The sequence below is a fragment of the Camelina sativa genome, chromosome 9 (genome assembly GCF_030686135.1).
Source record: "Camelina sativa cultivar CO46 ecotype springtype chromosome 9, ASM3068613v1".
In the NCBI taxonomy this organism is placed as follows: domain Eukaryota; kingdom Viridiplantae; phylum Streptophyta; class Magnoliopsida; order Brassicales; family Brassicaceae; genus Camelina; species Camelina sativa.
In genome coordinates, this window is record NC_141888.1 from 2,258,870 (window position 1) to 2,284,068 (window position 25,199).

At 38.5% G+C, this 25,199-nt stretch overlaps 3 protein-coding genes and 1 pseudogene across 4 annotated transcripts; 3 read left to right on the top strand and 1 right to left on the bottom strand.

Annotated features, from left to right (window-relative positions):
• Nucleotides 1–7,429, top strand: LOC104710223 (protein SHORT ROOT IN SALT MEDIUM 1). Of its 2 annotated transcripts, XM_010426795.3 has the most exons (19): nt 1–265; nt 392–472; nt 668–1,159; nt 1,260–1,360; nt 1,560–2,285; nt 2,382–2,427; nt 3,026–3,118; nt 3,213–3,268; nt 3,492–3,594; nt 3,767–3,978; nt 4,061–4,124; nt 4,523–5,596; nt 5,680–5,754; nt 5,884–5,958; nt 6,048–6,488; nt 6,590–6,802; nt 6,909–6,950; nt 7,047–7,109; nt 7,196–7,429. In XM_010426795.3, the coding sequence occupies exons 2-19, from the start codon at nt 392–394 to the stop codon at nt 7,280–7,282; spliced, it is 4,044 nt and encodes a 1,347-aa protein (XP_010425097.2). In that variant the 5' UTR covers nt 1–265; the 3' UTR covers nt 7,283–7,429. The 2 variants fall into 2 exon arrangements, with proteins under 2 accessions (XP_010425097.2, XP_087323708.1); XM_087467582.1 differs by lacking the exons at nt 1,560–2,285; nt 2,382–2,427 and having other exon boundaries at nt 2–265.
• Nucleotides 7,430–8,061: 632 nt separating this feature from the next.
• On the top strand, nt 8,062–11,451 carry LOC104710224 (uncharacterized). The gene has a single exon (XM_087463692.1). The coding sequence runs from the start codon at nt 8,062–8,064 to the stop codon at nt 9,298–9,300; it is 1,239 nt and encodes a 412-aa protein (XP_087319818.1). The 3' UTR covers nt 9,301–11,451.
• Nucleotides 11,452–13,833: 2,382 nt separating this feature from the next.
• LOC147937606 (small nucleolar RNA R71) lies at nt 13,834–13,934 on the bottom strand (annotated as a pseudogene).
• A 7,551-nt stretch (nt 13,935–21,485) lies between these two features.
• LOC104710225 (uncharacterized protein At4g02000-like) lies at nt 21,486–22,505 on the top strand. The gene has a single exon (XM_010426797.3). The coding sequence runs from the start codon at nt 21,493–21,495 to the stop codon at nt 22,393–22,395; it is 903 nt and encodes a 300-aa protein (XP_010425099.1). The 5' UTR covers nt 21,486–21,492; the 3' UTR covers nt 22,396–22,505.
• The last annotated feature ends 2,694 nt before the right edge of the window (nt 22,506–25,199 follow it).

Sequence of the window (25,199 nt, forward strand, 5' to 3'; positions counted from 1 at the left end):
AGGCTAAAGATTATAGCAAAAAATCTAAGCCCATTAAAAGATAATGCATGCGTGTTCTTTAACCAAAAGAAAGAAACCCTTGTTAAGTAGTTCGGCTTCGCACCAAACTAATCCTCTCAATCCAGAGTCTCATGTTCGTCTTCCTCAATCTGTGTGATTTCTAGGGTTTTCTTTTTTCTTCTTCTTAAAATCTCTCAATTGCTTAGGATCTTCCTTCTCCTTCAATTACACGCAAAGAAGAACGTTTTTTTCAATCTTCTTGTAGGTAAGCCCTGTCACTTGAGCGAATGGATTCTCGTATATTTTTCCATCGGTTTTTTTGTTATTGTTCGTTCTTTGTAATTTATCTATCAAGGAAATGGTTTACTAACTTTATAACAAATTGAATCAGATGCATAGAGATATGTATTCTTCAAGAGGGAGTGGCTACGGACAGCAGCAATACGGCTCGCAGTCTGGTTATGGTCAGAATGTAAGATCATCAATTCCATGAAATCAAAATCCCACCTTTCTGATGTTTACTTTCACGAAATTTCATATTTGATTTGGGAATTGTTAATTTTCTTGGATTGAAGAATTACATTGAACTCCATTGTTCTGCATTATGCTTTAAGTTGGGTAGAATTTTATTGCTAATTGCTATGTTATTATTATTATTATTATGTAGCTTGGATCTGGTTATCCTGGAAGTTCAGTCAGTGGTGGTGCAGAAGGAGGCTCTCAGATTTCATTGAGTAGTTCTCGCCATCCTTCAATTACAGGTGGTGCTCCTCAAGAGAATGACATTGGTGGATACAGATCGCATTTGTCAGCATCTGCTAGTCATTATGGAACGCAGTATGGTTCTGCCTATGGATCATCTTCTCTTAGTAGCTCTCAGCCTTTAAGCACCAATGGCTTAGGTTCATCAGTCTTGGATAGCCGCTCGGGATATGTTCCTACTTTACCAGATTCGCCAAAATTTGCATCTGGAAGCTACTTGTCTCCTTCGAGTCATGTTTATGGTCAAAAGTCGGATGATTTGTATTCTGATAAGCTGTCTGGTTACATTCCGGTTGACAGAAGGCAGTATGGTGAACGGTCAAGCGCTTATCTCGGTAGGGAGTTGCAGAATGAACCAACTAGTCGATATGCTGAATCATCTAGTTTTGGTCGTCAGGTGCGCCCACCCTCACTTTTATTTGAAAGTCTTTTGAATTTGGTTAAACTCTGTTACATGGTGTTACAATTGGCTCTCATTAATTTTATGGTTTTGGCAGACTGACTTGTATGATCGCATTGATCAAGCATCTCTCCTCCGAGGAGAACAGTTACTAAAAATTCAGTCGCTCCATACCTCTTCTGTTGATGGAGGTCTCAGGTATTTTTCGATGATTAGCGGTAGGCTGATTTCTTCCTAGCAGATAATTTTTTGTTCAAATTGTTGCATTTTGGGTACTTATGTTATTTGTTCTCCCAAGACCTTTGTTATTTATAAAGCAACTGTACCTTGTCAAAACTTGCAATAACGTTTGAAGAAAATTTATCTTATTGCACTGAGTAGCATACATTTCTGGCAGACAAGCCGATTATCTTACAGAACGAAGTTCTACTGTACGGCATTCTGATCAAGAAGCTATGCATTATGGAGGAAGGCTGGAGTCTGATCCTCACGGTTTATCAGTACGCGGCACATCTTCTTATGCCAGCCAACATACCCCATCGTTATTAGGAGCTGCTCCTCGGCGAAATTTAGATGACTATATTTATCCGGAGAATTCTTCAAATCCTGGTTATGGCGTTAGCTTACCTCCAGGCAGGGATTATGGCTCTGGGAAAGGTATCCATAGTGCAGCATCTCTTGACTTGGACTACCCTGGTGGCATACTTGCTCGTGGTGGTGGTCCTCGTGTTGATGATCTCCGGAAAGATGACCGGGCGAGTTATCTCAGGGAGTTTGAACTAAGGGAAGAAGAGCGTCGTCGCGAGGATCTACGCTCCAGAGATAAGGACCGAGAACGAGAGAGGGAACGCGAACGTGATAGAGAACGAGAGCGGCAGAGGGAACGAGACAGGCAAAGAGCTAAGGACCGGGAAAGGGAACGCATATCGGAGCGACGGGAGAAGGAAGGAGAAAGAGAACGTGAGCGAAAACGTGCTCTCGAAATAAAACGAGATCGGACTCCAACAGCGAGAGCTACGTCCAAGGACACTAAGGAGCGGACTCCAGTTCCTAAATCTATTTCTAGGGATGCACGTAGTTCCTCTTTGCGACGGGATGCACAACATCGTGAAGCATCAATTAGGTTTAATTTTTGATCTCTTTCACGCTCTTCATCTGGAATACAGGGCATTTTCGGTTGCTGCACCAGACACTAACCTTATTTCTGTTATACCTGAAGGCGATCTTCACCGATTAAGCCTATAAGGAGAGATTATGTCTGCAAGGTAATAAGTGTTCCAAGAGATTGCTCTCCTAATGATGTTTTTACCTGCTCCTCAGTATTATCTCATCTTCCTATCAGCTCCTGCATTCTACATGTTTTCTAGATTGACTTCGGCATCTCTTGGTCCCTTCTGGATTACTATATCAGCCTTGCCATCTCAATATAATCATTGACAACAAAAATAATCATGATAAACCCTACTTCCCGACCATTACCTCTTTTTCATGTAAACTCTGTCAAGTTCAGCTTTCTCATTCCTTTTCTCTCCATCGGATATCTTCCTGTACTTGGAGATTGTTATACTTCTTCTTCCTTTTATGGCCTTCTCTGGTTGTGGGTGTTATCTGGCCAAGCTTCTGACTTCTTGCCACATCTGGGGATTATTTTACCTGCTTCTGAAATTAGTGTGACATATATCAGACTGCTCTTTCCGGTTTTTGTGGTCTCCAGTTAATTTGCCTGATTGCTAGTTTTGTCTTATGGACTTCGTATTGAAATGTAAAAAACCGCAGAGTTACCTGCCCTCTTTATGTGTGATGCAGTGCTTAAGCACAGTGTGCATTATTTTTTTATTTGATAATTATGCGACTTGTTTGCAGGTTTTATCCTCGCGATTGGTTGACATGGAGAGAGATTACTTGACATTAGATAAAAGATATCCCAGGCTTTTTGTGCCTTCTGAGTTTTCCAAGGTTTCTGTATTTCTATCTAATCCTATCCCCCAATTATTATCTAATCCGGAGTGGAGTTCTGAATGATTGTTAACCTCAAATATATATATTTCAGGTTGTTGTGAACTGGCCGAAACAGAAGCTTACACTTTCTATGCATACTGCTGTGAGGTGAATTATTCTGCTTCTTATTTACAATTTTTGTCTGTCTTAGGATTGTAATCCTTATGCGTTTCAATAGATCTGATCTGGAGTTTTTGTTTCCCTTGACTAGTAGTACGTATACTAGAATTGCACATATATTTCAAGTTTTGTGGATTCACTTTTGTTACACTATCTCGAAATTCTAGTTTAATGTGTTCGCAACCTAACAATTGTTTGTTGAGGACGGCAGTTTTGAGCATGATTACATTGAAGATGGTGGAGCTGATGTGAAAAGTACTTCGACGCAGCCTTTAGCTTTGAAATCTGGAGGAAAAACTGTTTGGAATGCCAAGGTTGGCTTTTTTTCTTTTTCTTTCTCATTGATAAAGTTTGTCTCTTTAATTACGTCATTGCTCGTTACTATCTTCTTATATAGTCATGTTTGCATGATGTATCATTGCTGCTATTGTTTCTGAGTATATTGAAAGAATTGCTCATGTGCAATGGGTTTTCTTTAATGTTAAGATGGTTTTGATGAGCGGGCTGAGCAGGACTGCTCTGGAAGATCTTTCTTCAGAGAAATTATTTGAGGACCGTATACCTCACGTGTGCAACATATTAAAATTCGCTGTTCTCAAAAAAGATCATTCATTCATGGCGTTTGGTGGTTCCTGGGATCCCACAGATGGCATGGACCCATCAGTTGACCAGTCTTCCTTAATTCAGACAATGCTGAGGTTTGTCTCTTCACTTATTCATTTGTCATCTTAGCTGCCTTTTGTTCATAGTCTGAGACGAAAAAACCTTTTGAGTTTGCAGACATTCAAAGGATAAGCTTAATCTTGATCTGAGCAACTGCCGTCACTGGAATCCATTTCTCGAGGTAGGTTTTCCTTTTAAGACTTCATTGAGATGTTGGACGTGTGGGGACATGACACTCGAGTATTGTAGCTAAGATAGTATATGTATATATATCGTACAGTCTCTCTTATTTCCTACATGACGTTGAAGATGATATAAAGCTTAGTAGTGGACTACCTGATATATAGATTCTTTCTGACAGTATAAAATATGTGGATCATCAGCCATTGCTATTGGTTTATCTAGAGATTTGCTCCATGAATATTTTGAAAATATTGTTTATTCGTGTCCTGTTTTGCTGCAATTTCATTTTGTTATTTATGGTAGCACTAGGTTACAGCGAACAAAGCGAATGTTGCTTATCAGTTTTTTTTGGAAATCTAAGTAGATCTGCGTTGACTTTTTTTGTGGCATTTACAGATACATTATGACAGGGTTGGTTCAGATGGGGGTTTTAACTACAAAGAGATCACCGTACTATATGTCCCCGATTTATCAGAATGTCTTCCTTCCTCTGATGCATGGAGAACCCAATGGTTGGCATTCAGGAAAGCTCTTACTGAGAGAGATCGGCTACTCTCTCAGGAGGTTAAGAAAAATGTCGTTGCAGGAAAGGGCAGCAGTGATACTGTTGAAGTTACCAAGGATGCAGAGAAAAAGTCCCCAGGAGACGCTTCTGGCACTCAGACGACTGGAACTAAGAAGACCGTGAAAAAGATCATTAAAAGAGTTGTTAAAAGGCCTGTCAACGATGGAAAAGGAACTGTTAAAAAAGGTGAGAAGTCGGATGAGAAGGTAGTTCCTGAAAAGGTCGCCATATCGGAGACCACAGTCCCTAAAGAAGAATCCATTGGTACATCGTCTAACAAAAATATAGTGAAAAAGGTAGTAGCGAGACCCACACAAAGTCAAGAGAAGGGCTCAGAAATTGTGACGGGAGCTGGAACTGGAGAGACTTCAGATCCCAGTGCTAAGGCTAGTGAGCAGACTCCTTCAAAGACAATTGTAAAGAAAAAAATCATCAAAAGGGTGGCTAAAAGGAAGGTTGCTGAAATAGACAATAGTATGGACGGTGATTCCAAGAAAGAAGGAGATAGTGATGAGAAGAAGGTAGTGGAGGCAGGCAAGAAAACCCCTGATTCAGGTAGTATGAAACCGACGGCTGAATCTTTAGAAGCAGTGAAAGAAAAGAATGCCTCCACTACTGTGAAAATAAAACAGAATACAGGATCTCCAGATACTGAGAAAAAGGAGGGTTCCTCTAGTGCAAATAAGAAAGACACTAAGACAGGTGAAGACAAGAAGGCTGAGGGGAAGAAAATTGATAGGAATAATGCAGATGAGAAAAAGGCCAAAGAAAAAATTACTGAGAAAGAGATTAAAGAGAAAGGTGGAAAAGAGGAGTCCAGGATACAAATGAAGGACAGGAAAAAGTCAGAGGAACCTCCTCGGCCAGGATTTATTTTACAGACGAAACGTAACAAAGACTCCAAAGTAGGTGGACAGTAATAAGCTGTTTCATTACATTTGGTGATGGCTACATTATGGTCGTAACTTCTTTCATTTTTGTTTTGCAGTTGCGTTCACTTTCGGTCTCTTTGGATTCGCTCTTGGATTACACTGACAAGGACATTGATGAGTCATCATTTGAGGTTTTTTTTTTTTTTCATTATGGTTTGCTTAGCATGTTTATATTTTTCTACTGGAACTCTGTGTATCACATTTTGTTGTTACCTCTGAACTACTTAGTTTTAATCAAAGTATCTTCTATGTTCTTGCAGCTTTCATTGTTTGCGGAATCGCTGTTTGAGATGCTGCAGTATCAAATGGGTTCCCGTATCTTTGAATTTCTCAAGGTTGGTTTATAATTGATCTTTGACGTTATTGTTTTTGACTCGCATGAACTGTTTTCTTATACTGTCTTTTTTTCGTTTTTCCCTTCAAGAAACTACGTGTAAAATTTGTGAGACAAAGAAATCAACGGAAGAGGCAGCTGGAGGAGTTGTCTGTCAAGCAAAATGAAGCAAAATTACAAAATAAGCGACAAAAGACAGTTGAACATAAAGATAAGGATACCGCTGTTATACCCGAATCCGCTCTTGGGAAAGATGATAAAGAAAATTCAGGCAAGGACATCGTAGACGGTAGCCGGGAAATTTCAGATAAGGAAGCTGTAGCCAACACTGAAGAAACTTTGGGCAGTAAAGAAGTTACTGGGGATGAAACTTCTAAAAGGGAAGTGGATAACCAGGATGATGATGACGACCCAGAGGAAGATCCTGAGGAGGATCCTGAAGAAGACCCTGAAGAAGACCCAGAAGAAGATCCAGAAGAATGCGAGGAAATGGACGTTGCAAATTCTGAGCAGGAAGACCCTGCTGAAGAGGTATGAACTCATTTGACTTTGCACTCTTTCAAATTGAGTCCAACAAGTTGTTTTCTTTATAAATCTTCTCACTTTGTTTCATCTCTCTTGTTTCGCCGCAGAAGAAAGAAGGAAACCTTGAGAATACTAGTGGTACTGAAGTGGCAACTGATAAAAAAGACGAAGTGGCAACTGATAAAAAAGAAGAAAGAGGTCGGATCGATGAAAACACTGAAATCAAGACGAAGCCTGGATCTGATAAGCATGGGAGGCAAGAGGGAGGAACGTCTGATGCACCAAAAAGAGAGGAAACTGTTGATAAAGAGCTGTTACAGGTTAAATAAATACTCCCTACAAAACTTGAGAAATCAGATATTGTCTTTTATTTATTTATTGCGGTTTTGGTTCTAAAAGCTTTGTTTATTTGTTTTTCTGGCTCAGGCTTTCAGATTCTTTGACCGTAACCAGGCAGGCTATGTTAGGGTAAGAAAGAAGATTGATTTTTGTCTTGTACATAAAATCATACCAAAATCTCTCAGGATGAGTTTGTAAATACTGTTTGAGTTTGAATTCTTTCAGGTTGAAGACATGAGGATGACCATTCACAGCTTGGGAAAGTTTCTATCTCACCGTGAAGTCAAGGTAAAACTTATAGATTTCTTAAATACGGTTGTCATCACTTTGTATAGAATCATCGTAATATTGAACAATGTGTGATGATATTGCAGGAACTTGTGCAAAGCGCTTTGTTAGAGAGCAGCACTGGAAGAGATGATCGAATTTTATACAATAAACTTGTTAGGTTGTCTCTATAGAAACAACATTCACTAACAATGTTCTCGTCTTGTCTCCTTTTGGAACTTCCTGGGAAATGCTTTCATCATTTCGACTGTTTTTAAATCCACCAACAAATTCCAATTGTTTTCACTAATAATAATAATATTGCGAGTTCATTACTAAAAGAATATATGTTGAAGGTTGTGCATACATTGTTGTACTCTTATTATATAATTCAAAACTAACTAATTTCTTTATTTTAATTCTAATAAATATGGTAAAATTAGAAAATATTCACATTTAACACTTGTTTTTGTTTCTTTTAAATTAAGAAACAAAGGGAGTATTAGTAAATCGGTAAATTGCCTTTTCTTTTCCATATTTGTTTGTGAGAAAAAGGAAACACAAAAACCCAATTATGAAAAGGAAAACCGGTTTAGTGGCTGCTCAATCCCATTTAAATCCGATAATTAAACCCCATTTAGAAGGAAAGCTCCGTTCTCTCTCTTAGCTGCTCAATCCTTTTTCTTTCGCTGCCGTCTTTAACGCCGTCAATTACTCCGCCGTCCCAAACCGGTTTTCACCACCGTCAATCTAATTGCAATCTTTAAATCCTCGCTCAGCTCTAGCTTTAATCCGGAGATATTCCCACTTTCTGTCCGGCTTCAGTCAATTTCAAATCGGGTTCTACTCTTTAATTCTGATTTCTTCTTCCTTTGTTACAAAAGGATTGGTTAAACTCTCCATAAGATTCTACTAGGAAAAAACTGTGATCATTTGGTGGCTCTGTTTCCCCCTTCCTCTATTCGTTACTATAATGGAGAAACACTTGGAGCAGTATCTACAAGAGATGTCAATTGAAGATGAAGAGGATAAACCTCTGGTGTTATCTAATCTTCCTCAGTTTTACTCATCTGAAAGAAACTTAAGAAGCTTAATAGGTCGGTTTCTTAACCCTGACTATCAGCGTATGTCTAATTGGATCTTAGAGATGCCAAGAATTTGGAGACTGTATGACAGAATCAGAGGTGTTGCTTTATCAAGAAATCGTTTCCAGTTTATTTTCAAATATGATGAAGATATAAATGAAATTTTGAAGACTGGGGTGTGGACTCAAGATGATTGGGGAGTAGTTATGGAGCGATGGGTCGAAGATCCTCCTGACAATTATCTGATGTTTCTTCCAGTATGGATTAGGCTTCGCAATTTGCCAGTGAATCACTATACGAAGGAGACTATTACAGAAATTGCTGGTTGTGTTGGTCAGGTTCTAGAGGTTCCTTTTGATGAGAAAGAGGCTCAAAGCAAGGACTATGTTCGGGTTAGGATCTTACTTGATATCTCAAAAGGTCTGAAAAACTTCAAAGAACTTCAACTTCCAAATGGGTCACTTGTCAAGATTGGTATTGATTATGAAAGAGTTCGGAAAAGATGCTTTCAGTGCCAAAGGCTGACTCATGATAAAAGTAGATGTCCTTTTGCTCAGATAGAAATTACAGCTGGAGATTGTGCCTCAACAAATGTTCTAGCTGATGCAATCAAAGCTCATCTGCTGAATCCGAAGAATTCGAGACTTAAAACTACACCTCAAAGCGCAGTTCAAGATTCTACAAGGGCCTTCTCTAAAGACAAGGAGATTGATCTTCATGGCAAAAATATTATAACTGCAGAATGTTCATCACCAAAACTATTAGCTGATGCAATAAAAACTGATGTGATGAATCAGAAGACCTCGAGTTATGAAACTCCTCTTCAAAGCTTGCCTCAAGGTAACTCTTTTTATTGCTCTACCTCAGCCTTATTCTCGAATGGTTTAGAGGCTTCCTCCTCAAAAAATTTGCAACAGAAATTACCCGCTGCTAAAAGGCCAAGATCATGGGTAAAAAATACTAAGGATCCAAAAGGGAAAAATCTGAAAACTCAAGATAAATCTCTAGATAATCAGATGGAGATTAGTGGAAAGAATCTAACTCAGGATCAAGAGAATGTGTTGGCCAAAAGTCTCCAGAGAGACACAAATACGGTGGTTCCAGGTGAACTGCCGCAAGATCAATAGGTATTTTGAGCTGGAATTGTCAAGGGTTGGGGAACTCTTGGACAATTCTTCATCTTAAGGAAATGAGAAAGGCTCATTTTCCTGATATCCTTTTCCTCATGGAGACTAAGAACTCAAGTGTTTATTTGAAGAAGGTTCAAGGTTGGTTAGGCTATAGTAACCTTAAAACGGTTGAACCAGTAGGAACTAGTGGTGGACTTGCAGTTTTTTGGAAAGACAGTATAGATATCAAATTTTTGTTTGTGGATAAAAATATTATAGATATGAAAGTTTCTTGTGGATCTAGAGTGTGGTTCATTTCTTGTGTGTATGGGAACCCAATTACTGGCCTTAGATCTGCAGTTTGGGATAAAATCACTGATTTTGGTTTATCTAGATCAGAAGCTTGGTGTATGATAGGTGACTTTAACTCCATATTATCCAATAAAGATAAATTGGGAGGGCCACTAAGGGATCTCAGTTCTTTCCACCCTTTTCAAGAGCTTTTGGCAAACTGTGATATGACTGAACTAGGTAGTTATGGAAATGGTTTTACTTGGGGTGGAGTTAGAGATAAACAGTGGATACAGTGCAAACTTGATCGTTGCTTCGGGAACCCAGCTTGGTTTTCTTTGTTTCCAAGTAGTCGACAGCAGTTTCTTGAGAAGCTAGGATCAGATCATAAACCTGTTTTAGTTAATTTTTCATGTCATAAAGAGCCCCATAAAAGCCAATTTTGGTTTGACAAAAGATGGGCAGAAGATCCTTCTTTTATGGAAGTAATTCAAAAAGCTTGGAATGATAAGAATGTTAGGGACAACAATAGTTCTGTGATGATAAGATTTGAAAATTGCAGAAAGGCTATTGGAAGTTGGAAGAAAAGAGTATGGTCTAGTTCAATCAAAAGACTGCGAAAAGAGCTGGCAACACAAGATTCATCTTTACATCCGTGTTTCACGAGAATAAATGTGATTAAAAGAGAATTGGCCATTGCCTTTAGAGAAGAAGAAGCTTATTGGAGACAAAAAAGCACAGAAAAATGGCTTCTTCTTGGGGACAGAAACACTAAATTCTTTCAGGCATCAGTGAAAGCTGCAAGAATAAAGAACTCATTACCTTTTCTGGTAGATGATAAAGGAATAGAACAATTCTCAGAGCTGGGAAAAGGAGAGGTTGCAGTTAAGTACTTCACTGATTTGTTTAAATCTTCGACTCCTACTCCGGTTAGTGATTTGCTCCTTAACTTCCAACCAAGAGTATCAAACAATATGAATCAAGACCTTACCAGGAATATCACCATAGCAGAGATAAAGCAGGCTGCATTTTCGATTAGCAATGAGAGTGCTCAAGGCCATGACGGTTTAACTGGTTTCTTTTTTAAAAAGTATTGGCATCTAATAAAGGACCAGGTTAACAGTGAGGTTCTACAATTTTTTGATACTGGTATTATTCCTGAGGGTTGGAATCATACTCACTTGTGTCTCATCCCTAAGATTCAGGCTCCATCAAAGATGATAGATCTTAGACCTATCAGTTTGTGCTCTGTGATCTATAAGATTGTCTCAAAAATCCTAGTGCATCGATTGAAAAAGCACTTACCAACTATTGTCTCTCCAACACAAGCTGCTTTTGTATCAGAAAGATTGATCTCCGACAATATTCTGATTGCACACGAAATTACTCATAGTCTCCACAAGCATCCTTTGATATCTCAAGAGTTCATGATGGTTAAAACAAATATGTCTAAAGCATATGACAGGGTCGAATGGATTTTTCTAAAAGACATGCTTCAAGCCCTTGGGTTTCATGATAGGTGGATTTTTTGGACTATGGGATGTGTTTCTTCTGTGAGTTACTCAGTGATAATAAATGGAGAGCCAGTTGGATTAATCAAGCCTGAAAGAGGCATTAGACAGGGAGATCCTCTTTCTCCCTTTCTTTTTGTTTTATGCACTGAAGCCTTGATTCATCTATTCGATCAAGCTACAATGGCAGGCAATCTCACTGGTATTCAGTTTCATCACTCTGGGCCACAAGTTAATCACTTATTATTTGCAGACGATAGTCTGTTCTTCTGTAAAGCGAATAGATTTCAATGTTCTGAGATGATAAGATGCCTACATAAGTATGAATGGATGTCTGGTCAGGTGATTAATAAAGAAAAATCAGCTATTACGTTTGGATCTAAAACAAATAAGTTAGATTGGAACTGGATAAAAGCGAATCTGGGGATCTATCTCGAAGGTGGTGCAGGAAAATATTTAGGTCTTCCTGAATGTTTAAGTGGATCGAAACAACAATTGCTGGGGTTTATAAAGAATAGGCTCCACTCTCGACTAACCGGTTGGTATGCAAAAAATCTGTCGCAAGGAGGTAAAGAAGTTCTTTTAAAATCTATAGCTTTGGCTCTTCCAGTCTATGCAATGTCTTGCTATAAGCTTCCTAAGGGCATCATTGATATATCATGGTTTTTACGGTTTTTAACCATGATATAAGTGTGCTTTTTGAGTCTTTTGATTTGTTTCTAGGTTATTTTTGAGTCTTAACAGGTTATTTAGGAATTTGGCACGAATGGAGCAATATGGAACAATCTGGATCATTTTGGAGCACTTTACCGAAGGAAATCAAGTTGGAGTCGGATCAGAGACCGAGCATAGATCGACACCACACAAGCAGCATCGATCGACACTAATGTTTACCCGACGAGAGAACAACAAATTTGGAAGTTTTACAAATTTGCCCAAAGTCTTCTTTAATTGCAACATAAGCCCCTGGACGTATTTTAGGATGTATATATATTGTTTTTGGGTTTTAGAAACCCTTAAGTTATTTTCTAGCAGTTTTTGAGAGAAGGATATTGAGAGCTTTTGGGAGAGAGAGATCTGCTTTGTAGAGAAGAATTCTTGAACTCCCTCTTCTACTTTTTAATATCTATTGCATGTTATTCAGAATTATGATCTGTTCTTCATTAAACATGTCTGAGTAATTTGCTTGCTAGGTTTAAGGTTTTTCATAGGGTTTTTATGATTTACTAGATCTGAGATTTTAGGGTTCTTAATCTTTTAATATCTTCATCCTTGGTTGTTCTTCACAATAATTCTTGATTGATCACCTAGAATTGTTATCTTAGGGAAATAAATTGATATGAGAATATATTTGTTTTCCTGATTAAACCATTGATGAGCAGAATTGTTTATTACAAAGAGATTTGAATTAATAATTCTGTGAACTTATCTAAACCTGTTCTTAAAGCTGATTTATTACTTGAAATTTTACAAAGAGATTTGGATTTTCTGGTTTAAATTTAGATTATAATTGCAGTGAGAACTGATTATTTTACCAAAAGTTTAGAGTTCTAGATCTGTTTTTTATTGCTTGAACCTTAATTAATTTATCTGATTTAATATTTCATAATTTCCTGAGAAATTCCCTAGGCTTAGCTCTTTTGATTTCTGAATTTACAACACTTTAATTTAATTATTTGCATTGCTTTTATTTTAATTCAAATTAACTTGTTTAGCGTAATAACAAAACTCTACAATCTATTGTGTTTGATCTTGAGTCCTTGTGGAATTCGACCCCTAAGTACTGCATTGATCTCTTAATTTGAGAGAGTAGCTCTAGGGTTAATTTGAGCCTATCAAATTTTGGCGCCGTTGCCGGGGACTCTCTGATCTACCATTTGATTTAAGTTTTTAATTTTGTCTAAACTTTTCTTTTTATTTTCTGCTTACACGTTTTTGTTTTTCTTCTCTTTGGTGTTTCAGGTGCATGCCTCCTAGACCTCACACAAGGAGCAACAAATCTGGTCCTACTGTGAATTTGACAAACAAAGAGTTGGGAAAACTGGAACGTGAGAACAGAAAGGCAGCTAAATCTCTGAAGATGGTTAATACAATCATTCTGATGCGTGATGAAGCTGGTGTTTTGAGGGATCAAGAGGGCCACTTGCGCAATGAGCAGGGCCAAAAGCTTGATGCAGAAGGGAACGTGATCCCTGAACCTGTTGTCAACGAGCAGGCTGTTGTGAACCAGCAAGCTGGTGTCGTTGATGATCCGGACCTTGGTGTCGATCGACACCAACCAGGTGGCATCGATCGACACCCACCTGCAGACGTGCGTGGAGCTGCCAACCACGTACAGAACCCAGTTCGACGACAGGAGAACAACCGGGATCTGATCAGGACCATTGCTGACTACAATCAGGCTGATCTGGTGTATGAGAACCGGTCTGCTATTGTTCCTCCCCCTTTTCAGAGGAATGATTTTGAGTTGAAACCTGCATACTTTCAACTAGTTGGGCAGAGACCTTTCTCTGCTTTGCCCAATGAGAAGCCTTTGGATCACATTGAGCATTTTGAGGATTTGGTGACTAGCATCAAGGCTAATGGGGTAACTGAGGACTACATCTTCTGCAAACTCTTCCCTTACTCACTTGCAGGAGAGGCATCTCAATGGTTGAAACAGCTGCCTGCTGGATCATTAACAAGCTGGCGTGATGTCAAGGTGGCCTTCCTCAACCACTTCTATGATGATGCAATGTCAGATGAGTTGAGAATCAAGCTGTCTTCCTTCAAGCAGAGACCAGATGAAGCTTTCAAAGCAGCTTGGGTGAGATTCAAGGCTTACCAAAGGGACTGTCCACACCATGGTTTCTCAAGGGTTCAATTGCTAAGTATCTTCTTCAGAGGGTGTGACTGGGAGTATCAGTTGGCTTTAGATGCTGCAAGTCATGGGAATTTCAAGACAAGAATGCCAGAAGATGCTGAATTGTTGATTGAGAACTTAGCTGCTAGCAATAGTACTAAGAGAGCAGATGCTGAAAGGAAGAGATTACATGGAGGATTTGATGCAAACCAGTTAGCTTCTGTTAATGCTAAGCTTGATTCAGTTCATAATCTCCTGGTTGGTAAGAAATCAGTTCACTTTGCTGCTGAAGTTGAATCATTTGAGCCACAACCTGAGACTGGGAATGAAGAAGCAGATGTCAACTTTGTATATGGCAATCAAGGTCAGAGATTTGGCAATCAGCAAGGCCACAGACCTTACAGTGGGAACTCTTCAGGCTACATTCCCAAACCGGACTACCAGAAGCAGCAACAATGGAGCAACTTCACAAGGACTTATGGGAACTCATCCTATCAGTCTCCGCCTCCACAGACTTCTTCTGAGAGTAGAATGGAAGCCATGCTTGAGCAGATTCTTCAGGGACAAGAGAATTTGACAGTGACATTCAATGGGAAGATTGATAATGTCTACAATGAGCTTACTGGGAGGATTGATGCATTGAATGTTCATGTTAAGAAGTTGGAGAGTCAAGTTGCACAGACTGCTGGGTCTGTCAAACGACAAGAGGGGTATCTTCCTGCGAGAACTGAGTCAAACCCCAAGCATGCTTGCAATGCTATATCAGTGAGAGGTGAAGAAGTTGATGAAATTGATTCTGCAGAACACGGTGAGAAATCGACAAACCTGTCGACTCCAGATGATGGTGTCGATCGACACCAAATTGGTATCGGTCGACACTCATCTCAGACGGAACCACAAGTTGCAAAATCTCAGATTCCAGCAAATGAGAGGGTTTACAAACCTAAGATTCCTTTTCCTAAGCCACGAAAGTCTAAGCAGGAGATGGAGGAAGCTAAATGCAAAGCAATGATGGATAAGGTGATGATTGAGATGCCTTTGATTGATGCAGTGAAACTTTCACCACCACTTAAACGCTATGTTAAGAGAATGGTATCCAATGGTTTGAGCCCTGAGGAAGGAGCCTTGCTAACTAAAGATGTTAGTGCAATTCTGCTGAAGCAGCCTGTTCAAAGGAGGAAGGTAAGAAAGCAAGAAGTGGTAGTTTCTGAGAAAGTGAGTGCAGCAATTCAGTGTAGGACTGCTCAGAAGCTACCAGATCCTGGAAGCTTTGTGCTTGATTGCTCAATCTCAGCAGGAAAGTTTTCACACTCACTCTGTGATCTTGGCTCTAGCATCAACTTGATGCCACATTCTGTTGCTGTAAGACTTGGAATGACAGAATTCAAGCCAACTCAGATTTCTCTTATCTTAGCTGATCGCTCCCGACGAATTCCTGAAGGTGTATTAGAGGATATTCCGGTTAAGGTTGGAAACTTCATGATTCCCACTGAATTTGTGGTGCTGAAGTATGATAAAGAGCCTAATGATCCTCTCATCTTAGGAAGATCTTTCTTGGCTACAGCTGGTGCCATCATAGATGTGCAGAAGGGACACATAACACTGAATGTGGAAGGTTTGACTATGAACTTTGAGATGGATAAGCTGAGGAGGGTTCCTACTATTGATGGACAGACTTTTTGTGTTGAGAAAGTGTTTGCTAAACGATCATCAGACGCTGTGTCGATCGATACTGCTGTGGTATCGGTCGACACTCCTCCACTTCCACGACAGAACTTATCCAAAATTGATCCTCCAAGTCATAAACCTGTTACTAAACGGAAGACTCACCCCTCCACACTCCAGAGTCCTCAGATGAAGCCAAGATGCACTATACCCAAGTACCGTTATGGTCCTGCTTCTCATGTCCTTGGTAGACCTCATTCATCTACTGCTTATACACCACCTTGGATGATGAGACATTCCTCTCTGAAGCATTCACAACCATGTTCTGATCCGCCGGACGCCTGAGCATCGACACAGTCAAGCTAATGACTTAAAACAAGCGCTGAGTGGGAGGCAACCCACTGGTAGGAATTACTTATTTTGAATTTTTGTTTTTTTAGGATCACTAACATGTTAATTTTTGGTTTTGAGTCTTTATTGTTTCAGAAAAAAAAAAAATAGGGTTATGATACCATTGATCAGCATCGATCGATACCATTGGATAGGTTGTATTGTATTGGATACCATTGGATAGGGTTATTATTGTATTGTGGTTTGCGAGATTTGGTTGCTGGTATTTGTCCTACACCCGCATTGGATAGGCCAGTTAACATGGGAGCAGTTTTTGCACATCACTTGGTTGATCTGAAGACCAAGCCTTTCACTGGGAAAGGAAAGAAGAAGGAGAGTGTTGGGAGTCTTCTGACTCCAATCTTCAGGCATTTTCAGATTGATCTCGGGAGTTGCAGGATCATTACTGAGCGTCCAGTTATGGATATTGATTACATGGCACATACTCAGTGGCTGAAGAAGCCCTTATTCTGGCGTTTTCGTTCCACCACTGGAGAGCGTATGATTTCACTACCGCGTCCTGCACTTACTGATATTGGCGAGGATTACCACCAGCTGGCATTTCAGCCTGACATGAGAGATTCTGTTGCTGCACCTGCTGCTCGTCGCCGACGAGGCGATGCTATTCCTGCTGTTGATTTAGATGGTGCTAACCCTGCTGGGGGTTTTGAGTTTGGTTCTTCTTCTGGGACTGCGCCATTTGAGTTTCCAGAGCCACCGCAGGATCCTGCCACTATGGACCAGGGAGCTCATCAGACTTATGTGGTTTATGCTTTGCGTGCCATCTGGAATGGCATGGCTCGACTTTCACAGTGTGGCTGCATTCGTCCTACCAGGCGTACTAGGCGCAGGTCCCCTTCGCCATCTTCACCATCTGCTGATCCCGTTTCTGATGATGAGGATGCTGACGATACTGATGATGATGGTGGTGCTGATGATGTTTCTGTTACATTTTAGCTTCCGATCATGGTTTTTCTTTATCTTTTTCCCTTTCCTAGGATTGAGTCATTTTTATTCTTGCTTTGAGTCAGTTTGTGTTTGAAAGTTGTTTTGATTTATGAACTATCTATCTATCATGTTGCTTTTAACCTGTGTTTGTGTTTGAGTGCTTCTTAAGAGAATTAACGTCAAAGGATTGATCCAACAACACACAACTAACTGCAACTAACAAGGAGATTCGGCCACAATTCACCATTCGCCGAAGGTGTCGATCGATGCAGCCTTGATGGTATCGATCGACACCAATGGGTAACCCGAGAATCTGTTCAAATTTTTCGTTCAATTTTTCAACACAATTTTTGTTTCTTGACTTTTCCCTTGCTTGATAACACTGGGGACAGTGTTGTTTAAGTCTGGGGGAGGTTAGTACTAACTACTTACTTGGTTTTTGTGTCTTGTGTCAAAACTGTATTTTTGTTTTTATTGAGTCAAATTTTTCAAAAATTTCTGTTGAATTATGATCTCTAACTGATGGTTCTTGTTCTTTGGCTAACACTCTAATGATTCTTGACTAAGCTTGACCTCAGAACTGAAGTGTGGAAAGACTATGAGCTGTATCAACAATCCTGAAAGCCCTTATTTAAAGGATATCTAGTTCAACTAATGCTGTCTCAACTTTTATCAGGATTTTAACCGGACTTAATCTCTTACTTTGGGGTTGGAAATCAGTGGACTAGACTTTTTCTTCAGGCCATACAAGACAGTGCAATTTTTCAAAGTATGTCTCCCCTCTCTCTTCCCTTCAGAATTAAAAGAAAAAAAAAAGAGAAAAATCAGAAAAAGAGAGAAATAAAAGATGAGATGATTTTGATCAGTTTAGAGAGGTAGGTAAATTACCAGTGACCTCATTATTCTACTCTTGAGTCAAATGATCACACAAAGCTTGGAAGCGAGGGGTAGGTAAATTACCGATGACCCCGGTATTCGCTTACACCTTTGCTAAAAAAGAATAAGAATAAGGAAAAAAAAAAAAGGAAGTGAGAAAAGGGAGAGGAAAGGAGATGTAAGAAGAATGTCTTGGCCTGAAGAGAGTCCATATGCCACTGTTTGAATACCACAAGGTAAGAACTCACCTGTACTTACTTTAATTTATGTAATGAGATAGCAATGGTTAGACTAGAGATTCCAGAGAATTGTGGGATTTGAGTAAGGAATGTTGATGCTTTTCAATTGACAAAGTATATGAAGTAAGTTCTTGAGAGTCAAGGCGATAAAGAGTGCGAAGATCAGTTACCAGCAGTTGAGTGAATTCTATGTTTTCAAACCTCTTTCACAGGTTTAAGTTTCTGTTTTGCTTGAGGGCAAGCAAAGGCTAAGTCTGGGGGAGTTGATATATCATGGTTTTTATGGTTTTTAACCATGATATAAGTGTGCTTTTTGAGTCTTTTGATTTGTTTCTAGGTTATTTTTGAGTCTTAACAGGTTATTTAGGAATTTGGCACGAATGGAGCAATATGGAACAATCTGGATCATTTTGGAGCACTTTACCGAAGGAAATCAAGTTGGAGTCAAATCAGAGACCGAGCATCGATCGACACCACACAAGCAGCATCGATCGACACTAATGTTTACCCGACGAGAGAACAACAAATTTGGAAGTTTTACAAATTTGCCCAAAGTCTTCTTTAATTGCAACATAAGCCCCTGGACGTATTTTAGGATGTATATATATTGTTTTTGGGTTTTAGAAACCCTTAAGTTATTTTCTAGCAGTTTTTTAGAGAAGGATATTGAGAGCTTTTGGGAGAGAGAGATCTGCTTTGTAGAGAAGAATTCTTGAACTCCTTCTTCTACTTTTTAATATCTATTGCATGTTATTCAGAATTATGATCTGTTCTTCATTAAACATGTCTGAGTAATTTGCTTGCTAGGTTTAGGGTTTTTCATAGGGTTTTTATGATTTACTAGATCTGAGATTTTAGGGTTCTTAATCTTTTAATATCTTCATCCTTGGTTGTTCTTCACAATAATTCTTGATTGATCACCTAGAATTGTTATCTTAGGGAAATAAATTGATATGAGAATATATTTGTTTTCCTGATTAAACCATTGATGAGCAGAATTGTTTATTACAAAGAGATTTGAATTAATAATTCTGTGAACTTATCTAAACCTGTTCTTAAAGCTGATTTATTACTTGGAATTTTACAAAGAGATTTGGATTTTCTGGTTTTAAATTTAGATTATAATTGCAGTGAGAACTGATTATTTTACCAAAAGTTTAGAGTTCTAGATCTGATTTTTATTGCTTGAACCTTAATTAATTTATCTGATTTAATATTTCATTATTTCCTGAGAAATTCCCTAGGCTTAGCTCTTTTGATTTCTGAATTTACAACACTTTAATTTAATTATTTGCATTGCTTTTATTTTAATTCAAATTAACTTGTTTAGCGTAATAACAAAACTCTACAATCTATTGTGTTTGATCTTGAGTCCTTGTGGAATTCGACCCCTAAGTACTGCATTGATCTTTTAATTTGAGAGAGTAGCTCTAGGGTTAATTTGAGCCTATCAATCATCAAGAAAATGATTTCTGTAATGATGGACTATTGGTGGAGTAATACTCAAGATAAAAATAAAATTCACTGGATAAGTTATGAAAAATTGACTCTGCCAAAATCTGCTGGAGGTTTTGGATTTAAGGACCTGGAAATCTTCAATCAAGCCTTGCTGGCTAAACAAGCATGGAGGCTCCTTCATGATACAGATTGCCTCTTCTCAAGATTTTTTAAAAGCAGGTATTATGCGACTGGTGATTTTTTGAGTGCTGCAAAAGGAAGAAATCCTTCTTATGGTTGGAGAAGTGTCATATTTGGTCGACAGTTACTTTCTAAAGGACTGAAACGAATCACTGGTAATGGGAAAAACACTTTGGTCTGGATTGACAATTGGTTGTTTGAGAGTAAAGCTATGAGGCCTATAGGTATTCATTCCTTAATGAACATCAATCTTAGAGTTGTTGATCTTTTCAACCATCATACAGGATTATGGAATGATTCTCTTTTAAGATCATTGTTTCATCACTCGGAGATCAATATCATTAAAGCAATAAAACCCAGGATCGGGTTTGATGATTCATATTGTTGGGGTGAAACTAGAAATGGTATTTATTCAGTAAGCTCAGGATATGATTTGATGTTTAGACTGCAGAAGAAAGAATTTTTGAGTGTTGCTGAAGCTCGTCCATCCACGAATCCGGTTCTACAAGCTTGTTGGAATGTTAACACTGCTCCAAAAATTCAAGTTTTTCTTTGGAAAGCTCTTAATGGTGCTCTTGCAGTTGTTGAACGTTTGAAAACTAGAGCAATAAGGAATTTTGATGGGTGTATGTTCTGTGATGCAGAGGTTGAATCGATTAATCACATCCTTTTCCTTTGTCCCTTTGCAAGACAAGTCTGGGCCCTTTCTGACATCCCATCTCCGTATCTAGGCTTTGGTAAATCGATTTTTGAAAATATGTATTATCTTTTTGGTTTGGAAAAGATAATCGATTCTATGGATGAAGTTAAGTCAGCCTTTGCTTGGATCCTATGGCATTTGTGGAAGAATAGAAACAGTTTTCTTTTTGATGGTGTAATTTTGGCTCCGGATGTCTTAGTGCACAGAGCTTTGGATGTCACTAGAGATTGGTCCTCAGTGTATAAGCAGGATGTATCCCAGTTGAAGTCTATAACAAAGCAGAAAGAGCAATGGCAACCTCCTTTTCAGGGAGAAATAAATTGTAATATTGGCTTCTCATGGTCTAAATCGTTCTGCTTATCTGGTGCTTCCTGGGTGGCTAGAGATCATGATGGTAAAGTAGTCCTTCACAGTAGAAGATCATTTGCATCTGTTAATTCAGTTTTTGAGGCCAAAATCAAAAGCGGGGAATGGGCACTAGAAAGTATGAAAAGTTTACACTTTGAAAATGTGACTTTTGGTGCAACTACTTTGGAAATCATCAAAGCTATGCGCAATCCTCAACAGTGGCCAGCTCTAGTTAGCTCTATATCTCATCTCCTTATGTTTGGTGAAGATAAACCACATTGGTATCTTCTTTTTGAGCCGACTCACTGCAACAATGGAGCCTCACTGATAGCAAAAAGTGTTACTTCGGACCTGAGGATTTCTTCTTATGTTGCTAGTGGAGCTCCTAGGTGGCTAACAGGTTTTTTTGATAACGAACAAAGGTTGGTAAGAACCTACTCTGGTCTGCCATCTATTCCTTTTAATTAACAACTTTTTCTATAGATTTCTATCTATATATATATATATATATCTTTAAGGTTTTATTTGAGGTTTATCAAACTTTTCTCTAAACACAAACAGACAAATCCCTCATCCCTAAGAGATTTTTGATAATCATCTCCTACCTAGGTTTACCCTTCCTTTTTGTCTTCTTTGACTTTTTGAGTTATATCTCTTACTCCCTAAGTAAATGTTATATATTTTTACTATTTCCTATCTCCTATATATTTACTTATCTCGTTTCCATATACCTTTACCTCTCTCCTTCTCTTGCTATTTCTGATGTCGGACGAGTTGTGGAATAACCTGCAATACATGGATTTGGGCAGAAATGACCCAGAACTGTTTATTCCTCATTCGACTTATGCTGGTGTCTTAGCTAGGAACCGGCTTAGCTTGATTGGGAGACCTCTTAATCCCAGAGAACAAGAGCTTAGACGTGTTATCTTCTATCTACCACATCATTGGGGTATTGCTACGAGGGTTCATGGAAGGGTTTTAGATGACACCTACGTCCAGTTCTTATTCAGTTCAGAGGCTGATCTGTTTAATGTTCTGCGAAGAGGACCTTGGGTGTTTGACAACTGGTTTGTGGCTTTGCAAAGGTGGGAAGACTTTCCGGAGATGGACTTCCTCACTAGTATTGATCTTTGGGTTCAAATTCGAGGTATACCTTTACCTTATGTTTCAGAAGACTCTGTTACGTATATTGCTAAAACTCTGGGCAAGATTGTTCATCTGGACTTCAATGAAGAGACTACAACGCAGATTGATTTCATAAGAGTTAAGATAGAAATTGGAATCACAGATCGTCTGCGTTTTTTTAGAAAGGTCAGGTTTGAATCAGGGGAAGGAGCTATGATAGGCTTTGAGTATGAAAAACTCAACAAGATCTGCACTAACTGTTCTCGCATCAACCATGATTCCGCCCACTGTCCGTATCTTGTCCCACCCGTCTATCAAGATGATATCCTTGATGTTCCAGCTGCTCAGGTTTTTGATGAAGGAGAGGGATCCAACATTTACAGCTTTCTTGGCGAAAAACCCTCCGCCCAAAGTTCTGTGCTTTCATCTTTCTCTCCCATATCACAACCACCAAGACCTGCTAATCCTGCTCCTAAGCTGGAGGAATTCTTAGCTGCCCACCCTCTCAGAACTAGACTTTCTTCATGTCAGACTTTCTAGCAGCCTCATCAAAAGCTAAGGACGACATCAGGGGGAAAGAAAAAATAAAATATGAAGATGGAGAGTGCTCTAAGCGCAGGAAAAGCAAGCAGGTTCAGTCAGAAACAGAGAGGAACACACGCCCACGAAGAAAGGTTTCTGGTGTTCAGTTTTACCCGACTGAACATGAATCTCCCTGTTAACTGGATAAAGTTTCTAATTCTCAGAGAATCATCAGTGTCTCTGTCTCTGAGAATCATCAGTGTATCTTAGGTTTTTTGGATGGCTTAGATTATAATTCTCACTTTTTAGATGAAGCTAGTAGCTGTTTTTTGTTCACACCTTCAGGTGTTATGATATGGATACCAGGTAAAGAAGAATGGTCGTAGAAGAAATTCATGAAGACCATTGACAACAATCTTTTTGATGATGATGGAGGGATAATCAAGAAACTTTCAAACCCTAAGCTTATGATGTATGCTTTAAGACCATTTTCAATGATGATCATTGAATTCTTGGTCTTACTGTGCATGATTTGGAGTTGAGCTTATCTTACCATCATCCATTAGCTTTAAGAACGTCTCTGCACTTTAATATTACTCTGTTTCTCATGTTTTGCTGTAATAAACCTCTTTCACCAGCATGGTTTTTCACCATTGATGGTTGTTGTTTTCAGTTTGTTATATATAAAACATACTTTGGCTAAAAAAAAAAAGGAAAACACAATCATCGACCGACACTTAGATCTATAAGTAGAAACATTCATTGTTTTCATTTAGTAATCTCTCTCATTCAATATCTCTGCAAAAAAAAAAACAATCTCTCTTTCAAAATAAACAAACAATGTCTACGAAAAAGATTGTGTTGATAAGCTCTGATGGCTAGTCTTTCGAAGTCGAGGAGGTGGTAGCGAGAAAACTGCAGAGCTTAGGGCAGATGATCATAGACTATGTTGTACTGAAACGCGTACATGAACAGAAATCGGGTACGGAAACAGGGACGGGAAAAAGTAAAGTAAAAATTAGTAGATACGGGTACGACATGTGTACTTCAATAAACATAAAAAATTATAAATATAAGTCTCAACATAAATAATAATTGTAATTATAAGTTTCAAAATAGAAGAAAAATAGTCTTAAATAACAATCAAAAACTAATTATTGAGGAATTGAATTTCAAAATCTGAATCATCTAATGAAATGTATGATAACTCCATAATCCCTGCTTCAGCTTGAATATCACTTTCATCTCCACCAACATCCCACTGCTTGGTCTTTTCATTTTGATATTCATCAGTATTTCTTGATAGAAACCGCAAATTGTTGTGGATGTAAACCAAGTCTTCAGCACGACTTGTAGTCAATCTGTTTCTTTTGAGTGAGTGGATGAACGACTAAGTACTCCAGTTGCATTCAGCACAAGAAGAAGAGCTAGGTTGTCCAAGAAGTTTAAAAGCCAAAGTTTGGAGGAGAGGAGTATGAGCACCAAAGTTTACCCACCAGTTCCTAGGTTCCATATTCTCCATCCCCAAAATGCATATCAAATCCTGAAATGGACCACTCTTCGTCGAGAATAATACATACTCATTCATCACTTTATTATGATCATCACTCCTAGGAAACAATCTTTGTAAACATTTCATCCTTTCAATTGAGATTTCTGCATCCTTGTGAGGACTAATTCTGGTTTCATCTTCAAGTAGCCAAGCTTCAATATAAAATCTACAACATACAAAAATTGTGTTATATTTATATAACATGTGGCAAAGTAACAAGAAAAAAAACATTTATTTTAAAATCACATACCTTGGATTTAGAGAGTATGTATTATTGTGTTATAAAAATGCTCACTTTCTTGCAATAAAAATGCTGGAATCATACCATGTAAGAAAGTACGAATGAGCGAAAAGCATAACATGCAAATGTTGGAAAACGAGTTTGAGGAGAGGAAAAAAGAGTCTGGACAAAAAGAAGTGTCTTTCCCTTGTGAGACGGATTCTGCTTTCAGGAATATCCAAATGCTCTTTCGATAGATGAATAACTAGACTTCCTCTTCTTGAAAGCAGAATCCGTCTCACAAGGCAAAGACACTTCTTTTTGTCCAGACTCTTTTTTCCTCTCCTCAATCTCGTTTTCCAACCTTTGCATGTTATGCTTTTCGCTCATTCGTACTTTCTTACATGCTATGATTCCAGCATTTTTATGGCAAGAAAGTGAGCTTTAACTCTAGAATACGAACCTGATCGCTGTTCACCACAAAAGTTACACTTGAATTTCCATGTTCCTCCTATTGCTCCTACTTTCTCTATTTTCACATAACTCCACAATGGAGCTTCATCACTTTCATTTGTAGAATTAGTAGATTCATTACCAGCGCTACTACTGCCAATATTATCACTCGGTCCTTGAGAATTGTTCATCTGATTAAACAACATACTATTAAAAAATGTAAGCAAAATCAACAAAAACAAAGTAGGTAAACAAACAATCACACATGATTGTCAAAAAAAAAAAACGATCACACACGATACACATGATCATCTAATAATATTTTAAAAAGTCAAGAGAAAAGAGAAGAAGAGTACCTGTTCTGGTTTCGTGAACGAAAGTGAAGAATACGTCAAAGAGACAAAGAGTCAAAGACTACCACACTCATACATGTGAAGTGAAGACCTATGAATATGATAGGAGAGACTAGAAGACGTGAAAACGGAAAACAGGAGCGCAGACACAGAGCAATGAATCAATTATATAAAAGCTTTAAGCCGTAAAATATGCTTTTTAATTCCTTTTTCATTTGAATTTTCCTATAGAAAATAGTTAAAT

Coding starts and splice junctions, on each gene's coding strand:
- LOC104710224 (XM_087463692.1), top strand. CDS start 8,062: ATGGAGAAACACTTGGAGCAGTATCTACAAGAGATGTCAATTGAAGAT.
- LOC104710223 (XM_010426795.3), top strand. CDS start 392: ATGCATAGAGATATGTATTCTTCAAGAGGGAGTGGCTACGGACAGCAG. Junction 5,597..5,679: donor AACGTAACAAAGACTCCAAA/GTAGGTGGACAG, acceptor TTTGTTTTGCAG/TTGCGTTCACTTTCGGTCTC. Junction 5,959..6,047: donor GTATCTTTGAATTTCTCAAG/GTTGGTTTATAA, acceptor TTTCCCTTCAAG/AAACTACGTGTAAAATTTGT.
- LOC104710225 (XM_010426797.3), top strand. CDS start 21,493: ATGTCGGACGAGTTGTGGAATAACCTGCAATACATGGATTTGGGCAGA.